Source organism: Dermochelys coriacea, chromosome 12, assembly GCF_009764565.3.
Source record: "Dermochelys coriacea isolate rDerCor1 chromosome 12, rDerCor1.pri.v4, whole genome shotgun sequence".
Classification (NCBI taxonomy): domain Eukaryota; kingdom Metazoa; phylum Chordata; order Testudines; family Dermochelyidae; genus Dermochelys; species Dermochelys coriacea.
The window spans coordinates 23,713,915-23,726,962 of NC_050079.1; the positions used below are offsets into that span (position 1 = coordinate 23,713,915).

Below are 13,048 nucleotides of genomic sequence, written 5' to 3' on the forward strand. Positions count from 1 at the left end.
GGGACCTTGTTTAATTTGTATTGTAGAGCACCAAGTACAAGTGTGGGTAATGTACAAACAATAAATGGTTGTTGTTATTATCATCATCACCACCACCACCACCACCACTACTAGCTGGGCCATAAGCCAGTGCGCATGGGCAGCGGGTGAACCCCAATATTCCCCCGGCCCTGCCCCTTCTGCCCGAGGGGCCCCCCCATAATGACCAGAGGAGCTCCGGCCCGCCCATTCCAGCCACCCCATGCCAGCCTGCCCTACCCCCAGCTGGCCCAAGCCACCCCTGACTGGGACCCATCAGCTTTGGGGGAGAAAGGGAACAAGAGCGGGGCCTCGGGCCAGAGTATGAGTGGGGCCACGGTCTGGGTTGGGGAGGCTTAGACCCCCCAGCCTTCGACAGTTTGCCTGATTTTGCTTTCACACAAATGTAAATCAAGAGTCAACCCACTGATGTCACTGGGAAAGATCTTCTGAAGGACATTAACTGATCTCAAATCCTTGATAGTTCTTGGTGTGCTAAATTCTTGGTTCTTGATCAGATTAGTGCAAATAAAGCATAAAAATATGTTTAGAATTTGCACACAAGGCTGTGCACCTTCAAACATAATAGCAGTGTTACATGTTAAATATTGATTCTAAAATCTGTATCTTCGAAACTTACCTTAAGAGGGATTGTAAAGTCCCCTTCTTTAGTCTCCTTCAGGCCAAGTGGTATCAGGGGAATGCTAAAAGTCTCTCTGCGGCAAAAGAAAAGACAAACAGAAAGTTAACTCCTTATTTTCTATTGTTCTGTTGGCAAAATTACCTGTCTTGTTCCATTTGACCATAGAGAGAAGGAGCTGTGTCTCTTGATGACAGCATATGTAACATGCACCTTTTTAATTTGCACGAGGAGGCTTTAAGCATTTTAGAATTGTGTAACACTCCCTTTACACAGACTGTTCTGTCCCACACAAGTTATTTTCCTTATTTTAAAAAAATTATTATAAAACCCAAACATGAATGCTCCTATTTCAGGAATGACAGAAGTGAAGTAAACAGCTGCAGTGTGTGAGATTTTAACTGGAGACTCCAATAACTTTTTTTGTGGAGGGGGGAGCTCTTGATTTAAACTCTCTCTGTACAATTACTCCTTCTGGCCCCCAGGGGCCTCTGTGATGTGAGTAAGGAGTGAAGGAAGATTGTCTGGTCTCTTCTTTCTTCTTCTATCTTCCCTGCTGGTGCCCAGCCAGAATAAACCACTGGGAGAGGGGGAGGCAGAAGCCAGCTGCATTTGGCAGTGTGGTGAGAGGGACAGAATTGGGGAATAGGCATAGGGATAGAAGCTCAAAGGGAAAGAGTCTGAAGAGAATGAGAGTTGCCCTTGAGCCATTGTTCCCCCAGAGGAAGAGGGGGCCAAGGAAACAGAAAGTGGGGACTGACAGATCACTTGTCTGTATCAGTTTGGATCAATCTTTCCACCTCTGGATAAACCACATGTGCAGAAGCCAGCCACTGCAGAGAGACGTACACAAGTAAGGGCTATGATAATTCCATATGCTTCAATATTCTACTAGTCCATCAATGGTTGATGTACATAAATTGTTTCTAGCACATTGGAAAGTGAGGCCTGAGCTCACTGGTTTTGATACAAGTGGAGCCTGATAGTAAAAAGTTTGAGAACCTCTGCATCGCGTGTATTTAACTTTTAGAAAATGTTAGGGTGGGGGAAGAATTCAACCCTGAGAAGCATCTTCACAGAGGGTGATGAGATACAAGAAGGCAATGTTAAAAAAAAACAAAAAAAAAAAAAAAACCCTTTATCCTTAAGGAAAATAAAACTCTTGATCAAGGACCAAATCCTGCTCATATTATAAGAGTAATCCTATTGTTTGCTAGTGGGACTACTCATATAAATAAGGAGATCATGAGCATTTGGTCCCAACTGTGAGGGGTCTTCACCACTCTTTTCTTAAGCAAAATGTCCCATTTCAAACAGAGAATTTGATTTCAGGATTTCTTTCAGTTATTATTTACAACATGTTGAGTGGGAAAGATGGAATAGTGTCTGTTTGAAAAAAAGTGTCCTTGGCGTCTGAATATCTGATCTTTTCCAGATATCTGTTTATCTGATCTTTTCTTTTTCCAGCAAACACTTAACTGACTTTTTTCACTACGAAATACTATGGGAGTGATTCACTCACAGGTTTCCATCAGCAAAGCCAGCAGAACCTGGGATGCATGCATGTCCCTCGTGGTGAAAAGTCTGCCAGGGGAGCAGTAGTGCAATCTACTCACAACTCCAGTTTACCATAAGAAGGTCCCTAGAGCTGGCTGGTGCAATCCAGAAAGAAGGCAGGGCCAATTGAGGAGGAGACGAGCCAGAGCCCCAAGGAGCAGTGCATATTCAGCTCACCTACTGGGCAGCATCTGCAGGGGGCTCCTATGGAGCCCCTGATGGAGTTTAAAACTATTCTTCCTGGTAGTGAGGCACAAATACACACACCCACACACACACACTTGAGGGTGCAACACGTCTAACGTAACCAAATATTGGAAAGAACTGTTATTTCAATGCTTTTACAGCAGTTACCTTTGAAAAATAAACTGATAAAAGACAAGCCACTAAAAATATTACATATTGATTTAATATGTTCTTTCATGATCCATCTTCATTAAGCAGCCAGGTTTGTGTACAATTTCCCTGGACACCAGTGTTTCTGCCAACTCTAAAATGAATGTAAAGAAATTCAATATCTGCTTTTAGCTACTGAAGTGCCACACCCATAGATTAAGTAATAGTCTTCACTATTCTTATAAACTGGGTGTGTGACACACAGTTTTGAAAAATATCCTTTGACCACACAGTAAGGATTGGCCCACAGGTAAGCTAGGAGCATTTTTATGGCTACAGGGGTATTCTCATGTACATGCTCAGGGCAAACTCTCCTCCCACCTCCTGAACAAGTGTATAATATGGAATAGGAAGACAAGTGGTATTTGCATTTTCAGGATTCCTGTCACCACCTCAGAAACTTTCTGGGCAAGATTTTTGCCCTCAGTTTTTGCTGCAAGGGTTGCACAGGTATGAGTGGAGGGAGAATATGGCCCTCTGTTTAGAAGCAGATCTGCTTGACAGGTTTACCTGTCTTATCCCACTTTCTGGTGTCTATTCTGTACAAAAAGCGCCCAAAGTTGTATCCATTCTTCAAGGATGGTCTTGCCAGAGTTGTATAAAGACACATTATTATATCCTTTGACCAACAAGAGATCCCTGTCAACTGGCAAACATGTGGTTCACATCATGCCTAAAACAGGAAAGAAGGGCATATAGCCCTCCTAAGAAGTACAGCTCTTTGAGAGCTCTGCTCTCTCTGCAGCAGTCACAGAGGGACACAGGTTGTCACTGAGGTAAGTAATATGCCTATACCCCCCTTTTTCCCTACATGGCTTCCCTCTTCTTAGCATGCTTTGGGACTTTCCCCTTTTCTCTGCACTGCGTAAGTGGAGGGGAGTATATGGTCTATAGATATGGAGAAAGAGTGCCACTCTTTGACACATGAAATACTGATGTGTCCTTTATGCAGACTTGGTTAGATTGTACATAACATAATGCCTGCAGTTTGGAGTTCTTTATAATATGAAGATCATTGGAAACGTAGGAAATAGTTCAAAGGAGGTCAACTAAAATGACAGTCAGAAGGGCCACTGTTCCAGCCACAAGATCTTCACCAAAACCTGGGTCTTCACCTAAATTCCTTGTAAACTGTGCGGCCGCACAGCAGCCTATTTTGCACCACACAGGCGCTCAGTGAACTCGCCCAGAGCAGGGACCTGCCCCGGTGGGGGAGGGGCATCCCTCGCCCGACCCCTGACCTGCCAGGGGAGGGACGCCCCTGCCCCAGCCCCAACTCAGCCTGTGGCCCAGACCTGCCGTGGCCATGGCGGCTCAGTTGGATTGGGCCCGGGCACAGCCAAGGCTGCACGGCCCGGAGCAGCCTGGCCCGGTGTGGCCAGGGTGGCACAGCCCAGACCAGCCTCAGAGCAGCCTGGACCCAGCCACAGGCCAACCCCAGAGACCGCATCCCCAGCCAGAGCCCTCACACCCCTACACCCCAACCTTCGGCCCCAGGTCTGAGCCCCGTCCCACACTCCGAACCCCTTGGCCCCACCCCCACCACATGAATTTTGTTATGTGCACCAATATGAAGGTAATGTGTCATACATCACCTTCATATTGGTGCACATAACAAAATTCATTCCGCACATGGGTGGGAAAAATTAGAGGGAACACTGGTCTTCACCATCAAAGAGCAGAATGTTTTAAATTATCTTCTCAAGGACTTGCTAGGGAGGTTGGAGAGGTGGGCTATGTATGTGCTTCTGGAGACTACGACAAACCTGCTCCCCTTTCTGTCACTACTGCAGCTGTCACTTTCATCTTCCCTACTGCACTCCCTGTGCATGTTTGAGAGGGTGGAAAAAATCTGAACAAAACATTTTCCCCTCAGAAATTGAGATTTGGGTCAAAATTTTCTATGGAAAACTTGATTTTGGCAGAATTTTCCTTTGGGGAAACCAATATGTTTCAGTTCACATCAGGACAATACTAATCTTTGTGTCTGCCTGAGTTGCTGCAGTGTTTAATGGGAGCTGCCCCCGTTTTCCTCTATGGGCCTTGCTCGCCTGCTCTCTACCTGCGGCTGAATCTCTGCAGTGCCTCATGCACCGCAGTGGCAGCTTGCCACAGGGAGAGACTGCGATGCATCATGCGAGACGTAGCCAGGCCTGGAGCAAGGTCCATATTGGAGAATAGAGGCATGAGGGACAACTTCTATAAGGCACTGAGACAGCTCAGGCAGATACAGAGAGAGACAAATATACAGACTATGTGGTCAGACTGTTGATTAAGAGAAAGTATATTCTCCTTCTATCATGGTCTTTATTCACAATTTTTTCATGTAATTACTGTCCAGCATTCACACTCATCCGGCACCAGTTTTATTTCAAGTGGTAAACAAAAGGGGGGTTGATAATAGAGTAGATTTTCACTTACTCTGTGTTCTGATAAACTTCCACTGAGATATTAAGGCCTTCTAATTCTTCCTTTAAGATTTGCAGGTCTGAGTTTACAAAACTCAGTTCAAGAAGTGCCTGTTCTCGCACTTTGTTGTTAGTGGTTGCTCTGCAAAGAGAAAGAGATATGCCCCTTTGTGACTGCCCAGAGAATAGGCTCCGTATTGTACACCAGCTTCGTTGAGCCCCCTTACTGGCATTCCCATCATTTTTAAGATTTTTTTTTCTTAGGAGATGATATGAGAACTCGAGTTTCAGAATTTATTTGGTTTGCTGCCAAGACAGAACTTGGAATAGGTTTCAGATACAAAACAGCGTGCAGACACTTAACAGGTTTGCTATGTACTGACCTTTTTGGAATGATTTTAAGATTTAACTTTGAGGATAAATTAACAGTAAAACAGAAGGATTTACATCTTAATTATATTCTGAAAATAAAAATCTGAGTTGATTACAAGGCTTTCTCCTAAAGTGAGCTGTAAAGAAAAAAGGACATGTCTAACTTTGGTTAAACCCCTCTCTCCCACCATTACAGTCACTGGACAATTCATTCATCATCCGGTATGATTACTGTTAGTTCTGTTTTTCTTAAAATAAAAACCAGACATTTTTCTCCTCACAAGAAGAATGTGATGTGACTTCCCTTTAGTTCTGTTTTTCTGATGTGTCTGGGGATAATCATTTTCTTCTGTATAGGTATAGCATCCCGTTATACCATTAGCATAATAGATACGTCTTTAAATGTAGCCTCTAACGCATTTCTGCACATATTTATATTTGAATATTTATGGGTGTAGCTATATTAACACGTGCTTCTAGCATGAATCATCATATAAGCAACGCAATACTGTGTAGTACCTAGAAATCTCATGTTATTTATCATAAGTGCTGTTTTAAGATAAACACTTAGCTGGCAACACAAAAGTCCATTAAAAAGTTAAGATTGAACAACTGCTTATTTGCTTATGGATTGATACTCTGAACTTTGGTCCATATAACCAAATAGTCAATAGCCCAATAGAATTATTAGTTAACAAGATCAGTATTTGCTATATAAACATTCCAACTTAGATTAGGACACACCTGCTAACCCATAATTCTCTGTGGAAGTATAAATGTCTCATTATTTTACTTGTGTTTCAGCCAGTAATAAAGGAACCAGCATTTCCAGTTTTTCCTCAAACTACGTTAAGAGAGGCTCCCTGTGGACAAAAGACTGGCTTGCTGCTTCTGGAGTCTGCTGAAATGCAAATAAAATCTCAATTTTTGATTTCTTTTCGCTTGAGGAGCACTTTGAGTTAGTCCAACTATCTGAACTATCATCCAGCAGCATACCTAGAAATGAGTCTGAAATAGTTTGACCTGGGAGCAGTTGTTTACCTTACGGCACCTACAGATGACATACATTTAAATAGTTTAATTGAATATGTTTTGATGCAATTTGATTTTAGAGATGTACTTGGACTTTAATTACATGGTACACTCACACACCAGAATTAGGTCCAATGCTACACTCCTTTCTTAGCCAGAGCTCCTACTGAAGTCAGCAGCAGTTGCATTTTCAAAAAGTAGACATTGATTTTGGGTGCCTCTTTTTGGGATCCCAGGTTGAGACACTTTGGGGCTGATTTTTAAGAGGAGCGGAACATCACCGTTCAGTTGAGAATCATGGTGTTCATTTGTGCTCGGCTCTTCTGAAAATTAGCCCCCAATTGGGCACCCAGAAGTTTACACAACCAAATTCAGTGACCATTTTTAAAAACACTGGCCTAAGAGCTCTGCTTGGGGAAGGAATGCAGGCCCAGGTCCTTTTCAGTAAGGTTTCAATTACTCTTGTTAATAAATATGAGAGATGTTACTTTGAAAACATCAATTTAACACATCTTAATTCAGAAAAGAAATGTGGCAAATTTGTAACTTTTATTTAAATGACTCTGCTAATTATAAGACTAGTTATTAAGCAATCAAGAGAAATTAAGCAATCCGATTCCATGGTGAAGAAAAGGACGGTATCAGAAAGTGGATGAAAACTCATACCCTAAGTTCCCTCTAAATTAAGAGGCTGCTGCGTGGCTGCACAAGTGCCGTGCAGGTGCTCAGAGCTGTGGTATGGAGAGATGCCTCTCCCCCAGCCTGGCCCGGACCTGCTGCGGCCAGGGGAGAGGTGCCCTTCCCACAGCCCCAACCCAGCCCCGGCCCAGACCTGCCGGGGCTGGGGGAGAGGCACCTATCCCGCGGCCCCCAGCCCCGGAGCTGCTGCACTGGGGAGAGTCACCTCTCCCCCCAAGCCCAGGTGCTGCTGTGGTGAGAGAGAGCTGGGGGAAGTTCTCTCTCCCCACCAGCCTGTACCCTAAACCCCTCATCCCTGGCCCAACCCCAAATCCCATATCCCCAGCTGGAGCCATCACACCCCCCCGCACCTCAACCCTCTGCCCCAGCTCTGAGCCCCCTTCCACACTCCAAACTCCTTGGCCTCATCCCCACCACATGAATGTTGTTATGTGCACCAATAAGGAAAAATTAGAGGGAACACTGCTCATACCCACCAGAATATTTGAAAGGTATGTTCCCCTTCATTTTACAATCACTTTTCCACACTGTTGGTTTTAGTAACTCTTCTTTGCAGTGTTGTTGTAGCCATGTTGGTCCCAGGATATTAGAGAGACAAAGTGGGTGAGATAATATGTTTTATTGGACTTGTATATCTTTTTATTGGACTTCTGTTGCTGAAAGAGGCAAGTTTTCAAGCTACACAGAGCTCTTACCACTTGTAAGCTTAAAACTGATTTTGGGTTTCATGAAAACCAAAATCACTTGCTCCATTGTTTCATTGCCTGTGCTGTTAGTTTGTTGCTATGAGACTGCATTAGGAGTGAGGCTGGGCTTCTAGCACTGTGTTTTCTCTTATGATTTTGCTTTGGAAGAAAGAAACTCCAAGATTTACATGGAGTTTGAAAACCTGTACAAAAAAAAGCAGATGAAATATTGGGCCAGCCTGTCAGTACTTACTGTGTTCCCTTTGGATTTGAATTTTCACCGAGGGTTCTTTATAGATAAAATGTCCATTTTATATCTTTTTCTGGAAATTCAGCAGAAAAGTAAACAGGAAACTATATTTTAATTATTCTGCTGAATGTCTCTATCAGGGTAACTGATCCCAGATTCTTTGCCTTTAATAAAACTCCTCTTTTCAAATATATTTAGAAGCAGTTACTTCTGTGGGCAGCAGAAAATAGCCAGCATGGCTGCTGCCCCATGGGCTCCTGAGCTCCACAGTAAATGCAGTTTTTTCCTGTGGTAAGGGGGAATTATGTCCTCTCTGGGATCCCCTGTCATCCCCTTCTCAGGAGAGGAAGCGGACGCCATTCCGCCTGGTCAACACAGTGAGTCCCCTGAAGCCATAATTTGAGACAGGTTTACTCCTGGCTCGCTGAGTGTCAGCCACCGCAGGGTTATTTTAAAAGAGGTGCAACTCAAAGTGAATAGTGGGTTAGCCAAGGAGATGTAGAGAGGTGCCAGGCAGCCAAAAGGTTAATATTCCCTTCCATCTAAGAACAGGCATTTGTGGTATTCCCTAAGTGACTGCATTTCAATGGAGCTATTTGTACATATATGTAACACAGACAGACCCCGGTTGCCTGTGGGCGGGAACATAGGACCTCTGAAGCTAAATGCATGAGCCTCTACTGCATGAGCTAAAAGTCACATATGTGGCTCTTAACTGAAGCTGTAGCAGACTCAATCTCCAAGTGATCTCGGTACCACTAGAGGGGATAGAACACCACATTCAGGAGATGTGCGAGTTACATACAACATGTAAAGTCAGGGAGCCCCATTCTACAACTCAATGCCCTTACCTCAGTGGCCTACAGAACAGCTCTTTCTTGAGCATGAAACAGACAGATCTACAAATTTTGAGCAAAATACATAGGCAAAAAAATATCTATGGTAAGATGAGCACCAAAATAAAAGTCAGTCACTGAGAGGCAAAAAATCCTCAACTAGTGTAAATTGTCTAGCTCCATGAAAGTCAAAGGAGTCAGGATGATTTACACTAGCTGAGGATATGCCCCTGAGCATCTGTCACTTCCAACATCTGAGGGGTAAGGCAGGTGGGTGGGCAAGTGGGAATCTAGTCAAAGAAGTCATGCTTCACAGAAGTAGAGTTACATGAGTAATTTTCTCTGTTGGGGGAAAATAGCGACTAGGAGGTAAACAGCCAGTCGTAGGGTTAGATGGTAGGGAACAATATAAGGCTTGTACTGCAAGGCAGATACAGGTAGGGGTCTAAATAAATGGTTTCTTTGTTTTTTCTTTTTTTAATAAAGAAGAAAAGCCTTCCAGCAGCAGGCAAATGAAAGAGAAATCCCCTCCCCACCACAGACCAGCTATGGGGTTTCCCCATAAACATTGCAAGGTCAGATTTTTAAGATAAATAACTCAGAGAACTAAAGGAAACTAAAGTGGAAAGACAGAATCTTAAAAAGCAAATGCACAAAAGGAAGGAAGTTCATACTTTACAGATGTTCATATACTTTACTCTAGATAGCACATGGGGTTTCACATAAACCAGGGGAAGCTCAGAGATCATTTTTATGCCATCAAGGTAGAAAGCATTTTTTCCTTTCAGAATCAGAAACTGGCATTACAGACCAGGGAACCTTTATAGCAGGCACCTGCAGAAACTCCGGGAGTGGATTCAGTCTGTAATGGGGTACAGTTTTTAAAAGCTCCTATTGATTTTCCTAAGTCCAATTTTCAAAAGTCACTTAGGCTCTTAGGAGTCTAAGGCCTGGTCTACACTAGGAAATTAGGTTGGTATAACTATGTCACTCAGGGTTGTGAAAAATCCACATCCCTGAGTAACACAGTTAAACCAACCTAACCTCCAGTATAGACAGCACTAGGTCAAAGGGAGAATTCTCCTGTCAACCTAGCTACTGCCTCTTGGGGAGGTGGAATACCTACACCAATGGGAGAACCCCTCCCATCAGCATAGATAGCATCTTTACTGAAGCGCTGCAGCAGTGTACCTGTGCCACTGCAGTGGTTTATGTGTAGACAAGCCCTTAACCTCATTGAAAGTCAATAGGACTTAAGCTCCTAAATACCTAAGTGACTTCTGAAAACAGGACTTAGGTAAGTCATTCATGCACTTTTGAAAATTTAAGATGGGGCCCAGGTCCAGGAAAATTTTGCTTTCAACCCTGCAAAAATCTGGCCCACTGCACCATCAAGCCTGCTGACCAAGTCAGTCACTGCCTCTCAGATGTGGTCTACTCCACCCTCTTCTTCCAGGTTATGTCACAATGAAGCCTAAGGAATTAAAAGGGGCACAGTGGACATAGGTCCTGCATGAGCAACAGCTAGCAGCTGTCAGCCATATGCCACACTGCCTGCTGTTCACTAACTCACTATTCCGCTGGTGAGCCCCTCTGCCGGTGGGCCACAGATCTGAAGGATCTTGGGAAGATCTGTGTTATGGGGATCACACTCTTAGACAATTATTATTCAAAAAATGTTCATTTGTTTCCTTTACAAGCAAGCATCATGATAATATCCACTATCTAATGAAAGACTCCAGCAAAAACTGAATTAGGATAATTTCAACAGTCTTCAAACAAAATAGTTTAACAACTTGAATCTAGTGCAGAGGTGGGAAACTACGGCCCGTGGGCCACATCCAACCTGTGGGACCACCCCGGCCCATGAGCTCCCGGCCGGGGAGGCTAGCCCTCCCCTACTGTCTCCCCTCCCCTGCAGCCTCAGCGTGCCGCACCGCCAGTGCTTCGGCCCGCTGCTCCTGCCAGGCAGCATGGCAGGCTCCGGCCAGGCAACGGGGCTGCGAGCTCCTGCTGCTCTGAGCAGCATGATGAGGGGACAGGGGGAGGGATGGATAAGGGGCAGGGCATCCCAGGGGCAGTCAGTGAGGGACCTGTCAGGGGTGGGGGTGTGGATAGAGGTCGGGACAGTCAGGGGACTTGGAACAGGGGTGGTTGGATTGGCATGGGAGCCCGGGGGGGGGGGGGGGGGCTGTCAGGGAGCAGGGGTGTGGATAGAGGGCAGGGGGGCAGTCAGGGGACAGGGAGGTTAGATAGGGGGTGAGGTCCCGGGAGGCAGTTATAGGCAGGGGGTTCTGGGAGGGGACGGTCAGGAGACAGGGAGCAGGTGGGGTTGGATGTACTGGGGGATCTGAGGGGGGCAGTCAGGGGAGTGGGAGGGGCGGATAGAGGGTCAGGCTATTTGGGGAGGCACCGCCTTCCCTACCCAGCTCTCCATACAGTTTCGCAACGCCAATGTGGCCTTCAGGCCAAAAAGTTTGCCTATCCCTGGTCTAGTGCACTGCCCTTTTTCTGCAATGCAGTGGCTTTCAAAATGCACTTTGAAAACATAAAAACATAATATAACATAATATAATGACTTTATAGAGATGGGGCATAAAAACAATAAAGCTGTTAGCAAAACATCCAGCTGCAGTTTATTCAGCAAGTTATGGGAGCAGCAAGGCAGCTGTCTGAGAACAGAAGGACACCCTTGCAGAAAGAACAAAAAACATTTTGTTGCTTTAGACAGAAAAACAGTAAAGTGATGGGAACATACCGTAAAAGATTTTCAGCACCAGTTCTCAACCTTACTACTTTCAGGATCTGTTGGTTTAGGGCAGCTCTTTGATTTTGCAGTTTGCTTCGGCCAGTCTCAGCCAAGGGGTTACATCCCTAGAATAAAGGAAGCAAATTATTTTTAAGAAGCTGACAACAGAAGAGCAAAACAAAAAAATGAACAACACTGATTTCAAAGACATGGATATGAAAATCTTAAAGCATGACACAAAGCCATTTGATTAAAGAGTGTCCTTTATTTTAAACCTAAGAACGTTTATTCACAAATTAAAAAAAACACAACTCAGCTCAGGATGACGTTTTCTCAGTTACCCTGCAATAAATTTACAGTTACTTCCTTGATGTCAATGGAGTTTGTGTGAATCCTGAGCAACTACACTGATGTCCATAGAGTTACTCCAAAGTTATACAACAGTGTGCCTGAGAGAAGAGATGTTGTATTGTCACGATAAAAATCATAATATGATGGTAAAAGGAATGAAAAGTCACAGATCATGGCCAGGTTAGTTTGTTTGTTTTTTTTTAAATTAAAAATCAGGGTTTTGTTTTTTGGGTTTTGTTTTGTTTTGTTTTTTAAACAAAAGTGATTTTAAGGGTAACTGAAAAGGCCTGGGACTCTTCAGTTTAACTCATTCCCTAGTCTCCCCTGTCTAGAGGTCTAAGCCTAGTTTCAGGAAGAGCACGGTGCACAGGTATCTGCCAAATACACATAGCAAGGATGCCCAGCTCTTGAAATCTACCTTCCACACTACTATCTTCTTTGCATACAAAATACCAAAAGTTTGCACCATAAAACACTGGATTTTATAATTTGCTTCATATGTCCATGTCTCCAGGACTAAGTGTGATGGTTTGTCATCGTACTAACTTCTGTTCTTTTTATGGAAGTGATTTAACAACATGTGCTGGCCACATGTTTGTTTGTTTATGGATATACGCTCGCTCAGCATCAAATGACACTTGAAAAATTGGCTACCACATGGAATGACAGGGCCTGATTTTGTGAGACACTGAGTGCCTTCAGCAGCTCACAAGATCTGGCCCTTATAGAAGTGTATGGAATAACTGCCTTCAATGTTATTTGTCCAGCCAGGAATGTGTAAAATTATTGTATGTGCTCTGCATATGAGTATAAAGCAGACTCTTAAGACAGCCCAACTAATATATAATTAAGACTGAGCCATTCTAATTTTTGTGGTCAATGATAAGATGAAACTGTTATGGATGGATAAGTATGTTTTTCTGAAGTTTACAAAGCTTTTCTAAGCAGGCAGAGGTAAGGCTGTGTGAGTGCCTTGTTTGAGAAATGCAACCTTATCTATGGATTTCTTGGGTTTCTAATTATTTTTTTTCATGTTCTTGAATGGTAATATGCA

General features: G+C 43.9%; 2 protein-coding genes across 13 annotated transcripts in view; one reads left to right on the plus strand and one right to left on the minus strand.

The window, feature by feature from the left end:
* FAAP24 (FA core complex associated protein 24) overlaps window positions 1–13,048 on the plus strand; it is a 56,003-nt gene that overhangs the window by 33,752 nt on the left and 9,203 nt on the right. For 5 of the 11 annotated variants that reach the window (XM_043495147.1, XM_043495148.1, XM_043495149.1 and 2 more), the window contains exon 6: window positions 6,196–7,277. In XM_043495147.1, coding sequence (XP_043351082.1) covers window positions 6,196–6,354 — 159 coding nt within the window. In that variant the 3' untranslated portion in view covers window positions 6,355–7,277. Of the gene's footprint in view, window positions 1–2,324; window positions 2,332–6,191; window positions 7,278–13,048 lie in introns of those variants that run through there. The other 6 variants (XM_043495144.1, XM_043495143.1, XR_006275185.1 and 3 more) reach the window with 5 other exon arrangements.
* RHPN2 (rhophilin Rho GTPase binding protein 2) overlaps window positions 1–13,048 on the minus strand; it is a 44,874-nt gene that overhangs the window by 19,160 nt on the left and 12,666 nt on the right. For both annotated transcript variants that reach the window (XM_038368121.2, XM_038368122.2), the window contains exons 2-4: window positions 11,653–11,768; window positions 5,033–5,161; window positions 659–734 (exon numbers count right to left, since the gene is read on the minus strand). In XM_038368121.2, coding sequence (XP_038224049.1) covers window positions 659–734; window positions 5,033–5,161; window positions 11,653–11,768 — 321 coding nt within the window. The remainder of the gene's footprint in view (window positions 1–658; window positions 735–5,032; window positions 5,162–11,652; window positions 11,769–13,048) is intronic.